General features: G+C 39.8%; 1 protein-coding gene across 1 annotated transcript; it reads left to right on the top strand.

The window, feature by feature from the left end:
• Nucleotides 1–1,634: 1,634 nt before the first annotated feature.
• Nucleotides 1,635–24,889, top strand: ergic1 (endoplasmic reticulum-golgi intermediate compartment 1). Its single transcript, XM_063484346.1, has 10 exons — nucleotides 1,635–1,757; nucleotides 8,452–8,513; nucleotides 14,427–14,499; nucleotides 14,950–15,044; nucleotides 17,845–17,969; nucleotides 18,546–18,650; nucleotides 18,742–18,802; nucleotides 20,980–21,080; nucleotides 21,806–21,928; nucleotides 23,596–24,889. The coding sequence occupies exons 1-10, from the start codon at nucleotides 1,738–1,740 to the stop codon at nucleotides 23,701–23,703; spliced, it is 873 nt and encodes a 290-aa protein (XP_063340416.1). The 5' UTR covers nucleotides 1,635–1,737; the 3' UTR covers nucleotides 23,704–24,889.
• Nucleotides 24,890–25,299: the final 410 nt, after the last annotated feature.

Genomic DNA, 25,299 nt, shown 5'->3' with positions numbered 1-25,299 from the left:
TGATGTGCTTGGAGTCAACGTGGGAGATTAGATGTTAGCACAGTAATACCTCTATTAGTTTTATTAGAATGGCAATATGATTTATATCACATAGAAGCCAAAGTAGTAGTTAACACATGCTGCTTGGCAAGCGTAAAGGTTGCTGATTTGATTCCAGCTACAGACATAAAACCCTCCCTGGGTTGCGTCAAGAAGAGCATCTGATGTAAAACTGCCAGATCAAATGTGCGTAGTTACTCGCCATGGCGGGGGGGGGGGGGGGGGGGGGGGGGGGGGGGGCAAAGTGTCTTACTTACTTTTAGAAGTAAGAACAACATGAATAACAGTAATGATAAAAACCCATGTTCTTTTATTAAATAACACCTTTCTTTAAAATAATGTATTATTTGGACTCCTGTAAAAAGTTACTCAAAACTACCTTTACCAGGATTAATGTCATATGTACAATTGTAATTGTCTATTCATAATTTATGGACTGGTACTTTTAAAGCACTTTTCTACTCAAGTTTAGCGCTGCAAGCACTTGCTAGTCTCACTCACCAAATCACATACATTCATACAGCTCTTGTTTCAGCATTCACACACACACACACACACACACACACACACACACACACACACACACACACACACACACACACACACACACAAATGCATTAGGGGGGTCTTGGTGTTGTGGATCTTGCCCAAGGATTATTTCATAAGGATACTTTGAAAATCTAGGGATTCATCCACCAACCTTCTGATAGAGTCCTCCTTAGCCACAGCCACTCAGGTGGCAGAGTTTTATATTTATAAATTTTCATTTCTTGGTAAGAAACAGTTGTTAGCATTATTTTTTTTAAAAAAAGGGGGAGAACCTTTTCCTCTATGGCAATTTGGCACAGGTGGTAGAGCTGGTCGGCCACTAATCAGAAGGTTGGTGGGTTAATACCTGGCTTGCTATGTTCTCATGATGACATAATGCTTGTATGAATTTGTATATTGAGGCATGTTGTAAGAAAATGAGTAGAAAAGTGCTACACAAGTATCAGCGCAGACCAATTGGGAAAATCAAAGAATGAACCAAAGTATTCTTGGGCAAGATGCTGAACCCTGAGTTACCCACAATTCATCCATCACTGCAGTGAGGGTGTATGTGAATGTCAGCTAAATATTTACTTTTAAAATGTGTAGGTGAATGAGACTTGGAGTAGTATATTGTTTTTGTAACATTTTTAAAATACTTTTGATCTCTTGCTGCACATATAAAAAAGAAAGCGAAAAATAAGAGTAAAAGCATAACACATGGATAACACTGGATTAAATTTGAGTTTTGAGCAGTTTGTATTGCCCATTTTTGTCATAAAATTCACAATTCCTTTTCCTCTTAAAATTCACGTTACTACATAAATAAAAAAAAACACTGTATAATTTTCAGTCAATAAAATTATTTTTAAAAATGTGATCGTATTGCATAAGTTCATCTTTTGTTAATCTTAATCTTAATTTTTAATCATTTCTTAATTTAAAAAACAACGCGACGTTTTGGCATTCATGTTTCGGCCCGCTGCACCACTCGGAGGAAGAAGAATCGTAGTGAACAGGAAGTACCTCTCAGCCAATCAGCTTCTGCAAAGCGTCTTAAGCTGACGTCAGCCCGGTACCCATGAACAACCGGTAGCGTTGAAGATAGTATGGTCTCCTGTTGTTTGTAGTTTTCTCCTTTTTAACGCCCCTGTCCAACGTGCAAACACCATGACTTTCGATGTTAGGAGGTGAGTACGGGGGGCTTCCGGTTCTTTGTGGCGGGATATGAAGGGGAAAGTGGTGGTGATGGTCTGCTGTCTGTGAGCTCTAGATGAATTAACAGTTGGCTCACCATCACATGCTACTGAGGCAGCCAAAGTTGTCACAGTGATGTGTTGCGTTTGACATGAGCGAGCTCAGTTTTTTTTTTTTAAACATTTTTTTAATGCACGGGTTTTTCGTTAAGTCGCCGCAGTGATGCTTGGGTTTTTGTGTGGGTTCCTTTTTTTGCGCATGTGCAAATGTCCTCGACCACCTTTGCAAGACGTGAGCCCGATTACAATCAGCACAGCGGCAGTCTAAACAGAGGTGATGGTCTGGGTTGGTTTGGTTTACAAAAGAAACTGTGTAGCACATTCAGTACACAAATATCAAAACATTCAGTCATTAGCCACCAATAAACAGTGAAACCGGAACACAGCCATTGCAGAGCCATTCAAGCTTAAATGGCAAACTTAAACTTGTTTGCTACACCTTCTCTACAGGGCTGTTAAACCTATCAATAGAGTACGGCCAGTTAGAATAAAAAACAGGATGTTTGCATTGGCCATTTGCATAGTGCTCACTTCATCCTGTTTGCCAGTGCCAAGACAAATTTAGTGACAACACATTTTAGCCAGCCTTTAGATTTTGAATGGAAATCTGCCATATCCACGGTCACAACTGTTAAGTTCACAGAGATGAATCTTCACACATTTATACAGAGTCTAAAACGGCATCTGATAAACTCAACTGCAGCGTGTTCTGGAAGCTAATTAAACACATACAAAACCTATATCTTCAGAGGCTCTGAATAAGTAATGTATTATTTTTGCAGTTATCCTGTTGCTCACCAGACCCAACAAAAGTCATTTCCTAACAGTATTTTAACAAAGCAATTGCTATATTGAAGAAAAACATTTAGCAAAGTCAAAAACAAAATATCTTCTATGTATTTTATTTTGAGAGCAAATTAAGTTGTAAAGTACTTGTACTTGTTAATAATATTCATGTTTCCTGCCTGTGGATTGCAGTGTTACATTTTGGGCTTATTCAAATGCCTTTTAGTTGTTTGTCTGTTGGTTTCTTACCATCTAAATTTAAAAAAAAAATTCTCAAAGCACTATCTTTGACACACAAAATTAATGTAACACAATATTTGAGTATGGACTGGTTCTTAAAAAGCAGTTTTCTATTTTAACCGAGCACTCAAAGTGCTCTTTATGGTAAATGGCCTGTATTTGTATAGCGCTTTACTTAGTCCCTATGGACCCCAAAGCGCTTTACACTACATTCAGTCATCCACCCATTCACACACACATTCACACATTGGTGATGGCAAGCTACATTGTAGCCACAGCTGCCCTGGGGCGCACTGACAGAGGCGAGGCTGCCAGACACTCTGACCACCACCAGTCTCTTGGGCCACGATCGCCCCTTACTACAAGCTTTAGTCACCCATTCACACAGTGCTTTGTTCTATGCTATCTGGAGGAGTATGGGGTTCACTCCCTTGCCCAAGGACGTTTTTGCAACTTCAACCATGACCTTCCGAATAGCAGATGACCGGGTCTGTCTCTTGAGCAGAGCTGGTGCAGTTAATCTTACCAGGGAGCCACATTTAGGGCCTAACTGTAACATTAATTCTTACTGGTAGCAGTTTATAAAGAGAGAAAGTTCATATTGAGCAGAATTGAGTTCGGCTTACTAGCGCAACAGTCACAGTTTCTCACATGGACCCTGGGAAAAATCAATTGCCCATCCCAGGTCCTGAGCCACAGCTTCCATTGGTAAATGTGATGTCATTTGCTGATAGGTCAATAGGAACCAACAAGGCTGATATGTGACAATGTTTCAGCTAATCCTCCCGGCTCTATTTAATGTCAAGTAATCACAGTTTTCAGATAGCTGTATAGCTGTGCTGAATGTTAACGCAGAAAAATCGGACAGATTGATGAAAATGATCAACAGCATGGCCAAACTGGAAATCAGTGTCTGTCATCTTTTGCCAAAGATTACAGCTGTGTTGTGATGACAGAATGATTTTACTACAGAAGAAAAAATTATAACACTCTTGATGAACTGTGTGTCACAAGAGGTCAGATTCTCATCGTTGGATGCTTTGCTTGATGCCTCGATCATACAAAACCCGCATTGCAACAGCTAGAAAAGGCTTGAGTAACTGTTTCGAGGTGTTGTCCTTTCAAAAATACTGCAGGGTTAGTCACCAGCGTGAGGGTGTGTAACACTTTTTGGCTACCATAGATTGCACCATCCACAAAAGTAGGACGTATTCCCAGAATGTGCATGTTATTTATTTCAAAGCGCACAACAAATAGGCTAAAGTGCGAAGCTGGTGTTTTTCTGCCTTTATGTTCATAAATCTAATGAGCAAAAATAATAAGGTGCTAATTTAAAATTTAAAACCTAATTGCATGTACACATTTTCATTTCTTTTAAAAAAAAAAGACACAAAAATCATTGCGGCAGCTGGACAGTTAGTAAGTTAGTCAGCTTTCCTCAAAGAGTTACTTGTTTATTTGTTAGGGACTATTTTAAGCTCTGGATTAATGTACAGTTGGTGTTCTAGGGGTTTTTTCTAGCAGCAGGATGGTGTACACATATACGGTCTTGTGTTCCCCTTCTAATATGTGGTAGTAAATTTCTGGGTTTGGTCTTTTCTAGAAATGCATATCTTTCTCAGCTGCTGTAGATTGACATTTCAACAGTAATAAAGTTCCTTCACAAATGCCAACTTCCAACAATGAGGATCATCTCATTCAGGATGACCGAACAGCGTCACTGAAGGAACGAGTGAATCACCGAAAGGCTTTTATGCCCAAGTTTAATGTCCTTTAGATTATGTCATTTATTGGCACAAGGACATTTTGTGTTAGCCAACCTGATGATCTGCTGTGTTTATTGCATGGCCACTTTAGAGGCTTAATATGGATTCTCCCTGCTTTTTCAATAATTGCAGTAATGACTTTATCGTAACAGCAGTTGGGTTACCTACGTAAAGAGAGAAGTATTGCTTATATTCTGTGGTGTAAGGTGTGAAAAGAAGAACCTTGATCGTCTGTAATGTGGGTTTACTCGGCTATACATGGAACAAACTACTGACTCACCGTGAGTCATTTGCGAGATTCGGCTTATTTATTTAAGACCCTTGAAAAGCAGGCTTGTGCTTTCGTGTCATGGTGTTAACAGTTAGATGCTGGTACATCATGTCCTCCCTAATCGCATAACATCTGAGCAGTGAGATGTGACGGAAGGAGATGTGTTGACTGTAATTCAGGAAATTACGAATGTAAGTGGTACACCGAGATGTGAACCCTTGAACCTCATCATAAATATTCATGAGGTGTCCTGAGTAGAGATAATTCGATAAAACCACAGTTTCGCACAGGTTAAAAATACATATACTGAAAGTTTACGTCAGTCTTTTTTTTAAATTACACTTCAGTAAGTGTATAGTCATGTTTTTCTTTAAAGTATATTTTCTTTAATTTTAAATAACTCCAAGATCTTTTAAATATTTTTTAAATTGCTGACTTTAAAAGGTTTAACTTTATAAATTATGCTTTATTATAATAAAGTTACTGACTACATTTTGAAGCTGCATACAAGGAAATAAGAAACTTTTTAACCAGTTACTTTAAAAGTTGAAAAGCCTGCAGCTCTGCTCTGGATTCCACTCTTTATGTTCTCGGATTAGTTCTCCACACTCTGGACTCTCTACTCAGTTCAGCTACGGTTCCCCTGCTGCTCTGCACAGCAGGCGACCCACGTGTTTCCATGTGTCCACAACCTGCTCTGTCACTACTCAATATTCCATCCAGTCAGCCGGCAGTAATTACTTCTGCTAGCCACTACGATGATAATAACGGCTAGTGTAGCTAATTTCAAATCATTAAACTGCTTATGTTAACGTGTGGGACAGCCAGGTTAACATTTATGCTAACTGTTTAATACTTGTTGAAATGTGAGCTTTACTAGTATCTGAAGTTTCTCCTAAACTGTTGTTTAGTGTAATGAACATATTAATTTTACTAATGAATTCATTAACCCTTGTCACCTCAGAGTGAACATATTGTAGGACTGCTTTAAAATGTTACAATAAGTCTCTTTTTTTTTTTTAAAGGAAATAGTTTAGCTGTGAGGCAGTAAACACAACTCATTTTGGTTAATGTCAAGTGGAAGTTGTGTGTTGTGGCCTTGTCTATTATTGTCCTTTTGTGGTATAATCTTAAATCAGACCTTTATTTACCTACCCCTGGTTTGAAGTGCGGGACACTGTTTGTGAAACAGCGGTGTTATTCCAGTAGGATGACATGATCACAGTATGTTTTTACTTTAATGTCAAAGCAGAATGACGTATGTGAGCGAGGAAGCGTGTGTCTGCATGCAGGTCATTGCTTTTAACTAGTGAATAGTGTGGTTACATGGGTCACTTTTTAAAATCAGATGATGTGTAATTCGAAATACTTGAGCGAATATTGTATGTGGGGCAGTGATAGTGATGTCATATTGTTCTTTTTTTTTTTTTCAACATCTTCAACTGTTAAAAACAAAGTTTTATTTATTTGTGTATGTGTGTATATATATATATATATATATATATATATATATATATATATATATATATATATATATATATATATATATATATATATATATATATATATATATATATATATATATATATATATATATATATATATATATACATACATACACACATACATACATACACACACCTTTTGATGCATAGGAAGTCAGGAAAGACTACTTATCACCTTGAAACAAGAAAGGAAAAGAAATGCTACATATGTACAAAGTGCTACATATGTAACAAAGTGAATTTAAGCCAGTATTTATATCCACAGATACACATGTAGTTTTTATAAGGGGAATTTATAGCTTTTGTTTAAAAAAAAAAAAAAAAAAAAAAAAAAATCCTGTCCACGTAAGCAATGCTATGGAAACTATCTCAGGCCTTATGAAAATACAAGAACTAATGTCATGCATTGTCAAGAGCACACAAGTAGTGATAAAACACTATTTGTATGGAAATGCTAGCCAATCAGAAGCCTGACTTTAAAAAAAAAAAGACGGTAAAGGCTCACACATTTGACACTTCAAGACAACAAGGAGTATTTTAAAAGCTCAGTTTACATGTGTACAGAAGGTGAAAATGCATAGAAAAGGGTACATTTTTTAAAATGCATGTAGCTGAACTGTTTCTCTAATTAAGCTGAAAAAAAAACTGTATTTGTATAAACAAGAATAATCCAAATATATTCCAGATGAACTTCCTTAATTGTAAAATAATTCTAAAAAACAGAGGTTATATATTTCAAATGTATCATTTAAAAATGATCCTTTCCTTCCATAATGCTGAACTTGACAAACTGCACAACTCGCATATTCCTAAAATGAGCTCAGTTGTTTTACGTTGTTATCAGTGGCTGAATACATATCTCGAACATCTCTGTTCCAAATAATACCACTATGACCACAATCTGCCTTCAGCCTTAGTCTACTCATACCATCTACACCGCGGAATGCGTAAGTAATACTTGAATAAACTCCAAAGACGTGGAAAAGACTAGAACTCGACTTACAAGGCCTTCACATGGTGGGGATGTATATCATTTTGCTCCACCTGTCAGGTTGTTTCATGTGAGGAAAGGCAGTGCACATTATCTATCTACATTAGTATTGAAGTTGCCCTGATGTATACACATAGAGGAATGCTGAATGAGAGTTTTGGGATCTAGGAGTGCTTCACATTAAAACAAAGGCGTTAAAGCAGGAGGTTATGCAACACCGAGAGAAGAAACAGAGGTGGATTACAGGAAGCCCACCCTCATACTTCCTCCCCGGCCCTGCATTGCATTAGCTGTGATTATTTTTCTGGACGCTCTAAGTGGAAGAAATGTAGACAGATGTGATTGTTTTGGTAGGAGACGGCTAAGGAGAGTTGAGTGCGGGATGGGGAGATGAGAGTATCGGGGTGTGGGTGGAGTTTGCACAGTCAGCCAAAAGATTTTTCACTGCCCAAAAAGGACAAGCGCAAGAAGTCCTGAACCGAAATAGTTTTGGTGTTGAGTAGCAGATTTTTTTCTCCTTCCTTTTTCTAGCTCCCAAAATTGGCAAGAACAGTATTTCACAAGCAGAGTCGATTGTGTCAGGTGGAAATGATCTTCCCATCTCTTAAACGCTGATTTACGAGCAGTTTGAGAAAGGTATTTTTAGAAATATCCAAAAATGTTAAACTGAGGATTTTACCGAGAGTAAATCAACAGTTCTTATATCCACTTACTGCCAAGAAGATGAAAGCATATGATTTAAAGTTGTCGGTGAACTTGTGTTTATGTTTCTGTGTGTGTTTTTGTTGGCTTTGTGTATGTGTGGAGTGTTAGACCTTTGTTGGGGTCAGTTCATAATTACAGAGCAGACATTCAAAGGAAGAGGTGTAACCCTGTAAAAGTGCGTGTGTGTGTGTTTGTATGTGTTGTGGTTGGCCGTCTGGATCTGTTATATATAATGGCGGACGTCCAAAGCTAACATTCCACCGCACTTCTGTAATATCGCAAAGCATGATGGGTACAGAATGTGCAACGTTTTTCAGCACATAATATTTACATTTGCTATATATTTCTTTTTGTCTCTCCTCAGATTTGATATCTACAGGAAAGTACCAAAGGATCTCACCCAGCCAACATACACAGGAGCTTTCAGTGAGTAGTCCTTCACTCACAGGTTAAAGTTATGAGCATCTACTTTGAGGTTTTCATTTTTTTTTTGAGGGGGGGGGGGATTTTGTTCCACATATGTGAAAGGAATTCCTGAATCTCGCTTCTATAAATGGAAGATGCAAAATGTGGCAAAATAAGACGTGAGACGTAATCACTTTTTCCAGTGAAAGTTAACTGAAAAGGTCATCCTTCGTGACTGTACAGCTGCTTGCAGTAGTTTGACATCAGCCAAAACACTAGTTCTGACTGCTCTGGCTGCTGGTAGCAAAATCTGCCTCTGCAGGACTTAGAGTGAGAATTAACACAAACTAAAGTGTAAAGGCGATAAACTATATTTCGAACAAATAAGATGGCATGTGTTAATGTTTGTGCCATAGAGCAGCTGGTGCTTAGATTTGTGTGTGTGGGCTTTCTTTGTGCTGACTACGTCTACACTAATGCGTTTTCGTTTTCTCTCCGTTTTGGCCTCCCGTCCACACTGAAAAACGCTCTCGAAAACGAATACATTTGAAGACGGTGCGTTTGCGTCGCAGTGTGGACAGTGAAAAATGCAGTCATGTGACCAATTAAACAAAGATAGCGGAGGGCATTATACAGCAGTTGTTTTTTTGTATTTTGCTCTCAATTTTGACAGCCCTATTAAAGATTAATATCAGTTTGTACATGCTCCCGATAGCTTTTCTTCAAATTATTTAATTCTCACTTGCTTTTCCTACTTTGTACTTTTGTGTTACTCGCAGCAACAACTCCACCTCATTGTCAGTCCATTTAAAAAACTCTGTGCTTTTCTTCGACCTTTTGCCGCAACGTTTCAAAGAGCCGGAAAGTAAATAAACGGCTGACAGAAATGAGGCAGGCCGAGTCATCTTGCGCTTCATGCATGTGCAGTACTGGAACGTAAGCGTTTTTATCCGTTTCAATGTGGACGCACAACTCTGTGAAAACGACTGAAAACACTAGTGTGGACGCGGATTGTTTTCAGACGAAAACGCCGTTTTCAAATCTATCTGGGCTAGTGTGGACGTAGTCTAAAGGCCTCAGCTTATTTCCATAGTACAGTCAATCAGTTCACTTCAGTGTAAATGTCAGTTTTTAATTTCAGTGTAGCTTTTAGTAACTTTAGTATTAATATTTTAGTAGTTCAGAATAGGTATTGCAAAATAAACACAGCACTTTATATTTTATAGTTGACTCACAATTATAGACATCTCAAATGAAATAAAAGTATGCAACAAAGTATAACTACAGCATACTATTTTTGTTCACTATAATAAAAAGAACTTGCTCAACTTTACATAAAAAAAAATGTAGAAACATGCTAATTGTTGAATATCAGAGCTGCTAAAAACTATTTTTTTAAGCTAAGCTGTGTAAGCAGGGCTAACCTAGCATCATTTATCCTCTTGGCTAGCAAGCGAACAAATGGTTGAGTTCACCTGTTTAGTGATTCACTTTTTTAGCAATAGTTGATTCAAGTATATTAACAGGAACATTTGCTTGTCATTAATCAACCAGAAATAAAAAATAACTTTCATCTATAGCTAGCCCATCTTTATGCTAATTAGTGATGTGCGGATCGATCCTGAAATATCGATTCCTCCGATACCAATCATTTATGTTCTAGAATCGATTCTCACATTAAAATATCGATATTTTAGTAATTTAGGGTAAATTTGTAGTTTATCATTAACAGGAACACAGTGGAAAGAAACTATAACATTCGGATTGTCTACATTCAAAGGAACTACTTCCTCTTCCGCCTTTCATAGTCATGTGCGAAATACGGCTGTATAAATGTCTTGCAGCCCCTTGGCGTGCGCACTCACAACAATGGCTGAGCGTAATTGTGCGGACGAATTTTACCTCCACAAACAGCTGAGACGTGGTTCGCGATACATGTGGCAAAAAAGTGAGGCGTTGTGGCCATACTTGCCAACCTTGAGACCTCAGAATTAGGAAGACATTCAAAGGGGCTGTTGGGGGGGTAAATACATTTTACAGTGTTTATTTATCGGATAAAATACGTTAAATGTCACCGTTATTATTGGCCGGCCCGGAAACACCGGGGGTGTCCAAATTCAGAGGCTGCTTCCACCTGAGGACCCGGCCTTCGCGGTCTAAAGAAAGCCGGGTAGTACGTCACGAGCTCCCTCGGTGGAATCTTCCGTCTGCTCCTTGCTATCTAAAATATAACCGGGCGCTGGCGTAAACTCTCTACCGTCTTACACTTTGTTTAATTAGTTTTCTGTTTGACGTTTATTCAGCTGTGTGAAAACCCCGGAGGAACCCTCCCGAGGGATTAATAAAGTTAAATTTAATTTGATCTAATCTAATAACTTTAATCTCAGCCAAACCCATTTACTCACGAACGAATAAACGAATTCACGAATAAAACACTGAAAAAGCCAAACAATCAAATTTTTAAGTCATCAAAGTGACTTATATATCATGTTTAACCCGAGTAATGAAAGACCGCGGGGGTTTGAAAACGATGCGTCGATCGGCTCAGATATTTGAAGTTTACACAGCTACATTCTCACCTGAAAATATGTTAAAAGTTTTTTTGCGACCCAGAAAGAGAAATAAGAGTAATATTAAAACTAAGCAGCTGCCGCCATTGTTGGAAACTGGAATTGGCCGGGCAGCCCTATGAATTCTGCGATATGGTTTTTCAGTTTTGTTGTCCGGGTGGAAATTCGGGAGAATGGTGGCTCCGGGAGATTTTCGGGAGGGGCACTGAAATTCGGGATTCTCCCGGAAAAATCGGGAGGGTTGGCATGTATGGTTGTAGCAACATAACTAACCTTGTCAAACACCTCAGAGTAAATCATATCACAGAATATGACGAGCGTATGTTGAGACGAACTGAAGAGGAGGACAGGGACAGGTGCTGCTAGGGCGAGACAGACGTCTCTCACGGAGTCCTTTAGTGCTGCAGACAGGCAAGGTGTTCAAATAGCGCACAACTTCAGTTTTTTTATTTTTATATGATGAACTCTGCATTATTAAGTGATAAGAACAAGTAATCTGATGTCCTGTAATCATAATGAGGCTATAATTTGAGATACAATAAATAAAATAAGTTCTTGTACAAAGTATCGGTATCGGATCAGTATCCTCGATACCACCCTGAATATTACTTGGTATCGGATCGGAAAAGAAATCAGTGGTATCGCACATCACTAATGCTAATTACATTCTAGCTCTAGCATACAATACACCAGCTAGTTAAAACACACACACATACACACACAAACTTTAATCCAAAGTTTGTTTTCGGAGGCATAATGGACTTTGTATTTTTTTTAAACATAAAGTACTGTACAAAGCTCTGAATCCACCACACATTGCTTTATATTTTGCATGGAAAGTGGGTGCAGTAATTCTAACGAGACACTCACTGTTGTACCTCTCTCTAAACGGTCGGGTGCGAGAAGTAGACTGAAAATATGTGAAAAATGTGCAGCCAATGTCCAGTGAAAAGCTTAGAAAGACCTTCAGACAGCCTGAGGAACTATTGTTCTCTTACAATAAAGTCTGGCTCCTTGGAGTTAAAATACAAAGAAATGAACGGTGACTCGAGACTGTTGCACAGTACTTTATTTTGATTTCTCTGATTTCTTTAAACCACCTCATTCTTAACTCAAAATGACATTTGAGTCCTAGCAGGGCTCCACAGTCTGTAACCTACTTCTTCAGCTTGAACATAAAAAGTAAATAGAATTGGATGCCAGTCCCTGCTCTGGGAGGCAGATGTTTAGGAAAAAGATGACAAGTAATTGTGATTCAAGTACTTCCCTTTTGTCAGCACAGAGGTATGCTCTTATGTAAAAAACAAACAGCTCAGAGCAGTACCTGTTTTAGCACATCTGGTATGGCAAAAATGCTAATAATCATGCTGTCTCATAGTCACTGGCACCTCAGGAGTCATCAGTGGAAATCTGACTGCTTTTTCCTGTCAGGTCATGAGTTTTCCTACTTGTCATCAATAAGTCATTGTGTAATCAGGGGCTATATTGATTATTCACTGCTTGATAGAAGACAAGAGCTCTGTTGACACATTTTTGGCAGCAGTCTTATTCATTAGTCAGCTGACAAAGACACATAGTAGGAAAACTGTCAACAAAACTCATGACACAGTGGATAAACTGAAGTGCCATTTCAGTATTGGACCCTTTTAAGGCAGAGAAAAATAATTTTCTGAATGGACAGCAGAAAGAAGTTACTAAAGTTATACACCAGCGCTTCCACCCAAGAGGAAATGGATATAAGTTTTTCCTGCACTCAGTTAACTCCCTTCCTGTCTCCATCCGCTGTCTAGGGATGACGCCACTGGTTAGATTGGGATATTAGAAACCTGTTAATGCTTCATCCACAGCAGGCCGAATAACATTCAGGCCACGGTGGCAAAAAAGAATCAGAGCCTGCCTTTTCACAAAAGGCCAAATATTTGACCCTCATCTGCTTTTGTTGCCCCAGGGCACATTCTGCAGGGCTCAGTTTACCCTAAACAAAAGCTCTGTTTGGCCACTGTGGTTTCTGGAACTGCTCATGTTTTGGATTTAATGTATCAGTCTCTTGTTTGTCAGATTTTTCTCTCTTAGTATTTGTGTGGGGTTTTTTTGCCCAGGCTGGTGTGGAGAAAAAAATAATAATAAATCAAATTTGCCTGTGCTATGTGGGGGAAAATGAGCCTTAGAAGGAACAAAGATGTTACAAAAAAGCCACATCTGATTGCATAAATAGGGCTAGTTTCAAATGTCAGTGACTGATTCATGGTGTTATTGTAGCCGATTCCTTTGTGTCACAGTCCAAAGAATGTCCGAGCTGTCCGGATAAGCTGGAGCGTAAATAGAAGACAGTCATGTCATGTCTTTGTAAATCATTTCGGGGTGTCAGTATTTCCATTGTGAGACTATTTAAAATCACTCATCTTTAGTAATCGTCGTCCTATGTTGCATCCTTTGAAGGCAGGGAAAACTTACTGTACAAGTTTTTTAATGAACCTGAATTCGTAATCTATGTGTCACAGTGACACTCCCTTGTTTGTTGGTTAAATATTACCTTATGTAAAGCTTCCTCTAGCCGCAGGTCCGCCTGTGACGCCCTGCTAAACCACAAGGTCACGTGACTGTGCGAACCTAGGAGACAGTTGCCACGTAAACATGCCTCACCTGCTGAGCGAGAGCTTTCTAACCGAGGCTCTCACCATACCAGATAGACCACAGTTGCGCAGACACAGATCAGTTCCTTCCATATTTATCTTAGTAAACACATGGCCACTCTTTTATTTGACTCTTCGGCTGATTAGTTTGGCACATGGAGGGAAGCGGACGACCTGGCTGCTTCTCCTTTAGTGTGTTTTTAAGCTTAGGCTTTATGTCGGCACAAAGACACTGAACAGTTAAGGTTAATTTTTCCTACTTTGGTTTCTGCTCTGCCTCTTTTGTGGAAGCCATTTTTGGTCTGGGTGACTGTCAGTGTGTGAGTTTAAGGAAGCCTAAAATGTTGTTTGTAGGGCTTACTAAGGCATAGCATGAGATCACCTCTCTCAAAGAAGAAATGCTGTAATGGCCGCCTGCTGTGCTGGTATTTAATGTGTAATTACTGTAGGAGGTTCTTTAAAAGAAAGAAAAAAACAACATAATGGCAGGGCTAACACTGTCAGTAAAACTGCTATTTAGGGATTTATTTTTTTAGCTGCTGTGATTTCATTAATACCAATAGCTTAGGTCAGCCGTTCCTTAAGACCCGGTCAGTCCAGATCATTTGACTTGCATCATTCTGTGTAAAGCTTGTGTAACTTCTATGTGAAAGAAGTGATATATGAGACATCACCAGTGACCTAGGCTTGAACAATGTCTTCATTCTGACTTTCTTCCTCTTTGCCCACAGTTTCCATCCTCTGCTGTGTCTTCATACTCTTCCTCTTCCTGTCTGAGCTGACGGGATTCATAGCCACTGAAATGTAGGTACTGCCGCTCGTCTGTAATATCCTCCGGCTGAAACGCAGAGTTCCCTGGTTACCACGCAGGCACAAACAGGGACTTAATTATGAATGTCAATGCCCTCATTATGATGTATTCTGCCCAGCCAGTGTTATAACCAATGAATGGAGTCAAATTTGTGACAGGAAATTGGCTTTGTGCATGCGTCAGCCTCTTGGCAATGTGTAATAAGCGATGACTTGGTAAGGGTGTGACAGAAAGGAAATTACACCGGCAGAGATACACAAATGCTCTCTCCTTGCAATTTGGCGGAAGATGAGTCCCCTACTATTAAAGTGGCGCACAATGGCGTGACGTCGAGGGAGAAAAGTGTCTTTTTCTAATGAAAATACCACATTTTTTTTTATTAAAAGTTCATTTTCTGTTCTAACCATCTCTAACCTTTTTTTTTCTTTTTCCATCCATTGCAGTGTAAATGAACTGTATGTGGATGATCCCGATAAAGACAGTGGTGGGAAGATAGAAGTGAGTTTAAACATCAGTTTGCCAAACTTACACTGTGATTGTGAGTATATACATATATACAAATATCTATTTCTTTGCATTACATCTTCTGTTTCTGTTTTTTCTCTTCCGCACTGTGTAAGGCCTCTTTTAAGAGTTTGTTTTCCCCTTTATCTGACTCATGCTTACTGTGTGCCCTGTCATTTAACATGTCATATTAGCAAATGATAAACTATCCCTTAGATAAAGAAGCAGACTCTCAAAACTACAGTGATGTGCAAATGTCTTGAGCGAGCCCTCAGTTCTTTATTAGTTCATATGATTTTTTTTTTTAAACCACTTAGCACTGACCTATGAATCATTCAAGTATAAAAAAGGCACAATTCAACAATTCAAGGGAAAAATCAGTTTTGTGTCCGCGCATAAGAGAAACTTAAATTTTTAACTTTAAAAATAGCGGTTAATCAGCATCAAAGACCTGACACAGGATGCGTCTGGACCTTCAGTTGATCCATTTACTCTTCACTGAAACTTCAATGGGCTCGGTGGAAGGGTGTGCTCTCAAGAAGCCATTGTTAATGATAAGAAAGAGGGAGAAAAGCCTGAGGTATACCAAATTACACAAGAATTGGACTGAAAATCTATGGCAACGATTCTTATAGAGCGATGAATCCAAATTTGAATTATTTTGAGGAGATTGTGAAAATTGATGGAATTATAAATGCAGAAAAGTCTCATAAGATTTTGATTTACTATACAGTATCATCTGGAAAGTGTTGATTGGCAACAGCTTTATATTTCAGCATGACAGTGATCCCAAACACACTGTCGGTGCAGTAAAGGTGTAGGTGGATAGAAAAAAACACAATGAAACAGCTTCGGTCAAGGATTGCCCACCACAGAGCCTGGACCTCAGCATTCTTGAAGCAGTGTGGGATCATTTTGACAGAGAACAGAACAAAAGGTAGAAACATCCAAAAAAGAGAACTATTAGACGATGTGTCTAAGAGAGTTCAGGCTGTGTAAATGAATGGGGGCCTTTCTAAATATTGACTTCCCACCTCATTAGAACTGTTTTTGCCATATAATACTGTATTTCCATATATGTTTCAGTAACCTGCTGCATCTATTTTCCATTTTCCTAGCAAAATGTAAAGAAATGAGGCATGCTTTAGAACATTTCACAATACTGCATTGGCAGTTTTGGTCTGGCATGCTCGTAGATAAGACGAGAGCATCCTCTGCCATGTATCTCCTGTTGAATCTCGTGCTGCCACACAGCTATGATCTGTGTTTCACATTAAGTCGCCTCTATTGGCTCGTACCCTGCGCTCAGATGTCTGGAACGTGCGGTTGAAGGGTGCCAGGTCACTTTTGTGCTCCTCATACCCTCCCCCAGCCCCTCCTCTAAAACTATGCCAAATGACAAATCACTTGCACAAACACACCGGCAGGTCTCGGGACAGCGCAGAAAACTCACACATCGATTCAGCTCTGGTGATATCCAAAAATGGAAAAGCTTATAACTTGCTTGTGTGAAAATTAAGTCCAGATTTGTGCGATAGAGGCTTTGGCACGCAGACACACAGCTGCTGGCCATGTGTTCAGACGAGCTCACTCACTCATGGCATGCCTAAACAAAGGCCGTCCCCCTGCCGTTACTAATGAAAGCTCTTGATGATTGTATGTATAGGTCGTTTTGTTTATTTGCAAAATTGAAGCCCTTTCCCTTCCCCCCCCAAGTTTGGGTCCCATTTAAATACCAGCTCAAACACGTCGGTTTGACCACACAGTGCAGCTGCACGTAATGAGCAGAAATGTTCCTCTCCTCACGAGTTAATATTCTACACAAGTCAATTTTCCAAAGAGGTTGTCATCCGCTGCAAATTTACTTCAAGGAAGAGGCTCTTTCATCATGGAAAACCTGACATTTCCATCCCCTGGTTTTAGCGTTTATCTGCTCTGCTGCTCCAGAGTTAAACATCATCTCTCTTCGGTGACCTTTACCGGTTGCCCCGCCTTGATTTGTGACTTCATGGAAAAGCACATCCGCGTGTAAATAACCTTATACTAACCTCCACTTTCTATCAACCTGCTTCCAGTTCGAAATGTCTTAAAAAGGAGAAACAACCATCTCTCACTGGCGCATACACACACACACACACGTCACTTATATTTATGCACTGTATTTTGAGATCTGGATAGAGATGGAGAGGGGGGAGAATCCCGTCTTGAATGTCAAAGGTCAGACAGACGGCATGTGGAGGTTTTTAGCACAGATCAAGCAGACATCCCTCTCTCTCTCTGTGCACTCGTGGGTGACATAAAATGCAGGCAGGCTCTGAAAATAGGCCACTGCCAATGTGTGCCACCGCAGCCTAAAAGAAAGGGGTGAAGTCTAGATGGAAAAACACCGACACGGGGAGACGGGGGTGATTGGGTATCGTAAATGGTCTGATTGTGTGTTTATGCTGTGGATCACTTTGTGCAGTGATAATCAGATATTCTCTTTTTCGTTTTGAATAAAAAAGTGCTTGTTTGGTTTTTCAAAATAAAATAAAGAAAACAGCAACAACAAACAGCTGCTCATATTTAACCAGAAGGTGGTGATGGTCCCAAATGGCGGATTGTTGCCGAAACTCATCAATAAAATAGGCAAATATTTGTTATAGAGTTAAAAAATCACTTGAGTTCGTCACTGTTTTCCGGATATCTTAGAGATTAAAGTAATCACTAAAACAAATAAGTTCCAGAAAAACTGTCAATAGTTTTTTTTGTTGATTCCTTTCTATTGTTTAACTAAACGATTTATTGGCCGATCGTCCTAGCACTCGTCTGAGTTTGTGTTTCTTTGCTTTCAGTGGTCGGTTTGGACATCCAAGATGAGATGGGACGCCACGAGGTCGGTCACATAGAGAACTCCATGAAGATTCCCCTCAACCAGGGTGATGGTTGTCGCTTTGAGGGAGAGTTCACCATCAACAAAGTAAGACCTCATCTGAGAGTGCGAGAAGCCTAATCCATACATGCTGTGTGAATCGCTTATACTACTGCTTCCCTTCAGGAAATTGCAAAACTCTGCTTTTCTGTGCCCAGTATTTAAACTGTGATGGACTGGCTTGGGCTGATATTTGTATTTTACTGACAAGCAAGCTTGGATTGAATGTCAGCTTGTATATTTGAGTTGGACTCGAGTTAAAAATGGAGATTGGCCCCACCAACCTCTTGGGTCTAAATTGAGTTATGCTAAATTGAGGGTGCGCTTGGATTTAGTTACACCTATCCGTATAATCTAGGCTCCATGAAGCTGTGTTTGTCTCACGTCTGCATCTTGTACGTCAGTCTTTCCACTACATTTACAGTGATTAACCCTGCAGTTGAACAATTGACACTCATGCTTGGGGGAGTAGTTGGAAATATGTAAAACACGCACGGTTGGGAGGCAAGGAACATTTAGTTTCCAACCAAACGCATTCAGGCTCCCTCATTAGCTAACTAAATGTCTTGCAGGTGCTTGTGGTGTTAGGCACAAACCCACCTCAATGTGTTTGTTTGTGTTCAGGTACCGGGAAACTTCCACGTGTCGACACATAGTGCCACAGCACAGCCTCAAAACCCTGACATGACCCACACCATCCACAAGCTTGCCTTTGGAGAAAAGCTCCAGGTGGGGAGCCTTTTTTTTTTTAAGATGGAGAAAGTGGAGAAGAATATCTACAATATGAACACAGATCTTTTCTCTCTTCATTGTCACACAGGTACAGAAAGTCCAAGGAGCCTTTAATGCTTTAGGAGGGGCAGACAAGATGTCATCTAACCGTATGTATCTAGACAGCAAATGTAATAATTATGACCAACTTATGACAGTGCTTACGTACACCATATTGCCAGAAGTATTCCCTTGTCTGCCTTCACACACATATGAAGTTGAGTGTCATCCTGTTCTTAATCCATCGGGTTTTATATGCTGCCCCACCGTTTACAGCTTTAAATCTTCTGGGAAGTCTTTCCACAAAGTTTAGAAGTAGGGCTGGGCCATATCATACCATTCACGGTAATACCGGTATAATGTCGGGCAATGATAAGAAAATGAAATATCGCGATAGAATATGGGTAAAACGTGCATGCTCAGTGCCTTTGTTTTCATACGCAAATAGCGGAAAAAGCGTACCGGCGACAGAGAATGAGAAGGGCGAAAGCGGATCGGTGAATGAAACGGATGAACCAGAATTGGTTTGTAAAAATGCTGCAACTTCAGTGGTCTGGCACTGGTTTAGCTTTCATCCGTCAGATACACAACAAAGCACTATTTTTGGTAGCGCATGCTAGCGGGCCGTCGTTATTACCATGTTTTTTGGAAAATACGGCACACTTAAAATCAATCATTTGATTTTTCTGAAAATCGACAGTGTCCCTTATAATCCCGTGTGCCTTATGTATGAATTCTGGTTGTGTTTACTGACCTCGAAACGATTTTATGTGGTACACAGCGCTGGAAAATGTTTTAGTACGACTTTGCTAAGCTACGAACCCGCACCGCTTGATAGGCATTACGGCTATCGTAGGCAGGGGCCTCGCGGAGTGATACGCACTGTGCTTCAACATAATATTACCGTATTGTGTGTGTGTATAACCTCTTTTTAAGTTTTGTGGATATTATACATGGTTATGCTGAGGATATGTCGGCCAATTTCCACTGGAAATGCCTTTTGGTTAAACTGTCAGCAAGGATTTTGCATTTGCACTGTTAAATTTTTATATAACGTTAATGCACATAAAAAAACAGCTGCTTGTTTAAGTGGAAATACGTTGATTTTTTTTTTTTTGCACGAATAAATTTGTGGAGTTGTAAAGTATTTTGTCTAGTGTCAATTATATCGTCAGTTATATCGTTATCGCTAATTTTCAAATGTATATCGTGATAAATATTTTTGGTCATATCGCCCTGCTCTATTTAGAAGTGTGTTTATGGGAGTTTTTGACCAGAAGCACATTTGTGATGTCAGACACGGATGTTTGACAAGAAGGCCTGGCTCGCAGTCTCCGCTCTTAATTCATCCTGTTCTGTTAGATTGAGTTCAGGACTCCGTGCAGGCCAGTCAAGTTCTTCCACATCAAACTTGCTCATCCATTTCTTTATGGACCTTGTTTTGCACACTGGTACGCAGTCTTATTGGAACAGGAAGGGGCCCTTAGTTCTTAATAGAACTTAAGGGGCCGAGCCCAACTACTCAAAAACAACCCCGAGCCATAATCCCCTCTTTATCAGAGTTTACGCTTGGAACAGTGCTGTCAGACAAGTACTGTTTTCCTGGCAACCACCAAACCCATACTCGTCCATCAGATTGTCATCACTCCAGAGAACAAGTCCTCACTGCTCTAGAGTCCAGTGGTGACGTGCTTTACATTACTGCATCCAATGCTTTGCATTGAGCTTGGTGATGTAAGACTTTCATGTGGTTTCTTTGCCATGCAAACCCATTCTATGAAGCTCCCTACACACTGCTGTTGAGCTAATCTGAAGTCCACATGAAGTTTGGGGGTTTGTAGCGATTGACTCTGCAGAAAGTTGGCGACCTTACAAGGCGCTTCATGGCTGATTGCTTATGACTTCCGCTTTGTTATAATACCACTAACAGCTGACTGTGGACTATTTAGTAGTGAGGGAATTTCACGACTGGACTTATTGCAAAGGCAACATCCTATCAAGGTACCACACTTGAATTCACTGAGCGACCGATTTTTAAAAATATGTTTGTAGAACATTATAGATGATTGATTTTATACACCTATGACTGTGGGAGTGATTGGAACACCTGAATTCAATGGTTGGTAGGTGAGTGAATACTTTTGGCAATGTAGCGTAGGATGATGTAATGTCACAAGACACTCACTGGACAGAACTACATGGGAACTTGTTTTACAAAGACAGCATTCATCTTGAATACTGAAGATGCTTTGTTTGTCTTATTTAATTAATGTTATGTCTCTTGCAGCTCTTGCTTCACATGACTACATATTGAAGATTGTACCAACAGTGTATGAAGACCTCTCAGGCAGACAGAGGTTCTCCTATCAGTACACAGTAGCCAATAAGGTACCGCATCCATGCACTCATTAGCTGATGACCTTTTCTCATCACAGAGGCAGCGCGTCCATGTCAGCATACGGCCGGAGCACGTATAGCTCGTGTTAACATTGCACTCATCTGAAAGTGAAAGCTCAATCCTAGTGACTGGAAAAACTCTCAAGATGTCAACAAACCATAAAGGAAAAAAAGAAAAAACACTTCCTAGAACTGTGTAGGAAGACAGCTGGGATTGGAGTGTGGAATAATAACACTGCAGGTCAGCTGTGAAGAAGGGACAATAAGGCCCTGAGCAAAATATTTCCAAAACCTAATTTCCAAAGCATAAATAGTGGTCCAGCTGAGGCCCGCATCCGAGTTTGGACTGCGACATTCTTCTGCATTGTTAAATGTGTTTAATATGGTCAACATTATTGTGTTGGGCAGTTACTGCAGCACTGATTTTGGAGAAATGGAGTTATATCCGCCGCCTGATAACCATGTCAGCTCGTAACAATAATTCAATTTACATTGTAGCCTCCTCGAGGTTGCTTCATTGGAATAATATTCAGCTGAGATTCATTTTTAATGAATCATTTATGACTGTGGAGTGACTTATTCCGAAACTGATTCTGTAGTGACTCACAAACACCACTGCCACCGCTGTAGATAAGAATATGTGCTGATTTATTTTATAAACGTAATGGGATTAAGTTCCTCACTTGTAATCTTTTTTTTTTCTTTCCCACACACAGGAATATGTTGCTTACAGCCACACAGGAAGAATTATCCCAGCGATATGGTTCAGGTACGATCTCAGTCCGATCACAGTGAAGTACACGGAGCGGAGACAGCCCCTCTACCGCTTCATCACAACAGTGAGTAAACACAAAGCCCCCCAAGGCTGTTTACAGAAGCCGCTTTTATTTGAATTACAGGTCTTTCAAGTTCAAGTCCAAAGACCAACTTTTTACTATCCTGTGCAAAAGTCTTGAACCACACCTTATTTCCTTATATTTTGCTTACAAGGAGCCAGATATTCTTGTATTATTTTTATAGGTCTTAAGTAATAATTTTCCAGCTTTTCTGAAAGTCTTTCACAGTTTGTATTTGGACTTTGGCTGCTTTTTCACTCATTTTCAGTCGTGTACGTGACCTTTTCTGTTTGTTTGTTATGCCACCTATGAATCATTCAAGGATAGAAAAGGCACCTGACTCAGTGACTAGTGTTGTGTTTACACATAACAGACAACTCGGCAAATAACACATTTTAAATTGTATCTTTAGGCACTTTGTTTTTATCACAAAAGCACCTTTATTCCAGTTTCTTTAGTTAAGTCTATGAAAAATGCCAAAGATAACAGTTTGGTGGGCATAAAATAGGATTTGTGCAACAACAAAGTGATTCCCAAAGAGCTGGAGACTTAAAAAAAATGAGAAAACTGTAGAAATAGAGGACAACAGAAGACGTGTCAGGCTTCTGAAAGGCATGTTCTGAAGAAACTGACCTGAGAGATACATCTGGCCCTTCAGTTGATTCATCTGCTGTTCACTAAAGTTGAATTAAAATTTGACCTCAGTGTAAGGGTGGCGGTCAAGAAGCCGTTCTTAAGGAAGGGAAATGAGGAGAAAAAGTTGAGGTATGGCAAATTACACAGAACATCGACTGAAAATCATTTTTTGGTCAGGGGAGTGGTAAAACAGTGTCGACAGCCATCTGTAAAACACGGTGGAAGTACTGCCATGGTCTGGGCCTAGATTTCAGCCAGTGGTGTTGTAGATCACAAAAAGCAACAGCTTCATGGTTCATTGATCCTAAACAGAAAACATATACATGGAGAGAAGTTCTGCACTTCCCTTCAGTTATGTTTAACATTCATGCATTTTAGCTAAATATCTCAGCTTTGTGATTGAACATCCTCACTGCCCAGTAACAGATAGAAAATAAGCCGTTGAAATGTTTGCTAACATGGTTAAGAATAAAGCTGCTGGGTTGATCTCTGATCAAAGCCTGGCTAGCCGTTCCCTCCGTTTTCTAGTTTTTGTGCTAACCAAAGTCTAACCATCTTCTGAATGAAGCTTTCATGTTGTTGGTATGAAACTTAATGACCATTTCCTAACTCGCTGAACTCCCTTTGTCTTACTCGACTCCCCTTGTCATCGTTGGAATTTTGGCGTAGCCTGTAGCACCTCATCAGAAAGTTTCCTGTTGACTGATAATGCGGTCAGCCTTGAGTTGGCAGCCTGCCTGATGAGCTACACCATTATTCGTCTTGTGTGTTGTTTAGGTTTATCATGACTTAAGGCATGGGTAGGAGATGACTGTGTTTTTAATGTGATCATGAGTCACGGCTCAGGATTGTGAGTCAGCCTGCAGCAGGGCTTTTTGTTGGATTCCAATAAATTCCGAGGTGTCGGCGCAGAGCATTGTTTTGATAAATAGGATTAGGCCCAGCTGATATTGAGATGTAAGAAGAAGACATCAAAGCTCTGTAATATGAAGCCTGACAGGATCGTTTTTTTCATTTTCTTTCTTTTTTTGTAGATTTGTGCCATCGTCGGAGGGACTTTCACAGTCGCGGGGATCATCGACTCCTGTATTTTCACTGCTTCTGAGGCTTGGAAGAAGATACAGATTGGCAAAATGTCATGATGACCGCTTCCCACCCCTCCTCACATCTTATTTATAAGTGCAAAGTTGCTAGCCTGTTAGCTAAATCCAGCCCGAAACGACCTCCTTCAGGAGATTGTATCACCTTACCCATATAAGAGTCTCGGGCACTTGATTTAACTACCAGGCTGCAGGGATGCGTCTGTTTTATTAAAGATCCTCTCGGGCTCCTTCTGCTCCAGTGACGTGAGAATGCTGACTATCACATGTCGGCTTCCTCCGTCTTCAGTGTCAGGAGGGGAAAGGAGAGCAGACGATATCTTTTGTTACTGAGTGTGCCAGGGATTCATCCTGTATTTCTTTTTTTAAAGGTTGCAGCTGGTATTTTTAGAATGAATAGTAATAAATATCCACATATATTCAATCAAAGGAACATTTTTAAATCATGGGGATAGGAAATGATATAATTCAGGGGGTAAATGGGATCAAAACAGGATCATCTCAGCCAGATGTGTTGTTAAATTAGGAGACCAATTTAGATGATTTTTGGTCCTCATTTGAAGGAAGTATTGTCAGGGTTCATAAAACGTGCATAGGACGGGACGAAATCTAAAGCGTAGTGTGTACAAATAGCATTTTGTGTCATGCAGCGTGGTCTGTCGTTTTTATCTCCAGTATTCTACCTGTGTGCCTTTTTGGCTTACTGTTAAACCGTACAGGATCATCACCAGCTCTCTTTGTGCCACTGAAAGCTTTTCAGTTTCTCCTGCTTGTTTCAGAATTGGTGCAGCATTTATCATTGTTTACTTTACAGTCTCTAGTTTCCACTTTATTTCTACTCAGTCTCAGTGATGGCAAAAATATAGTGAATGTCTGTGGTTTTTTTTTGTGTTTTTTTTTTTCTATTCTCTTTTTTTTTGTTTATTTACATGATACATGATTTTTTAAAAAAAAAAAAGAATTTTAGTGTAGTTTTAATAAAGGTTTGTTTTTAAAAGGGAATAACCTGTCCATCAGGGCCTCTGCTTCCTTTTATGCTGTTGTCACTACAACACTCCCTGTTATGTCAGTGATCATCGCTGACTTAAAAGCACCTTAAAACCTGTTTTTCTACTCTGAGTACCATCCTTTTCTCGTTAACGCTCAAATTACTGTAATCCCTGCGCTGTCCTCAGAGGTTACGATAAAGGTTACTCTGGTGTGATTCGTGTTTCCAAAAAAACCTCAAAAAGTGATCTGTGAAAGAGTTTTGGCTTTAAAAATTTTAGGTGTCTTTTTATTTCTTTTAGCTTCTTTAAACTGCAAGAAATGTATTTGTAATAAAAGTCAAATTATGAAGGCCAGATTGTAAAGTTTTATACCAACAACTGACAGTTTACCTGAACAACATGGTAACGATTATTCTTAGAAGCTGAAAGTGGCACCTTTGTGTCTCCGACTTTTTGACATTTACAACTGCGCGAGTGTGCGTATACAAAGTGGACTTTGCACCAAGCCGGTTCTCATTTCCCTCAGCTGGCAGCCTGGGACAACACCCTGCAAGCTGTCATTTGTGATGTGAGCTTGTAAGAGGGCGTTAAGCTGTTACAGCTATCATCGTGCTTACGTCCAGCTCTGATAAAGGTGCTTACCGTGAGT

Source organism: Pelmatolapia mariae, linkage group LG2 (assembly GCF_036321145.2).
Source record: "Pelmatolapia mariae isolate MD_Pm_ZW linkage group LG2, Pm_UMD_F_2, whole genome shotgun sequence".
In the NCBI taxonomy this organism is placed as follows: domain Eukaryota; kingdom Metazoa; phylum Chordata; class Actinopteri; order Cichliformes; family Cichlidae; genus Pelmatolapia; species Pelmatolapia mariae.
The sequence above is the reverse complement of the archived record's forward strand: the minus strand, read 5'-3'. Positions and strand labels throughout refer to the sequence as shown.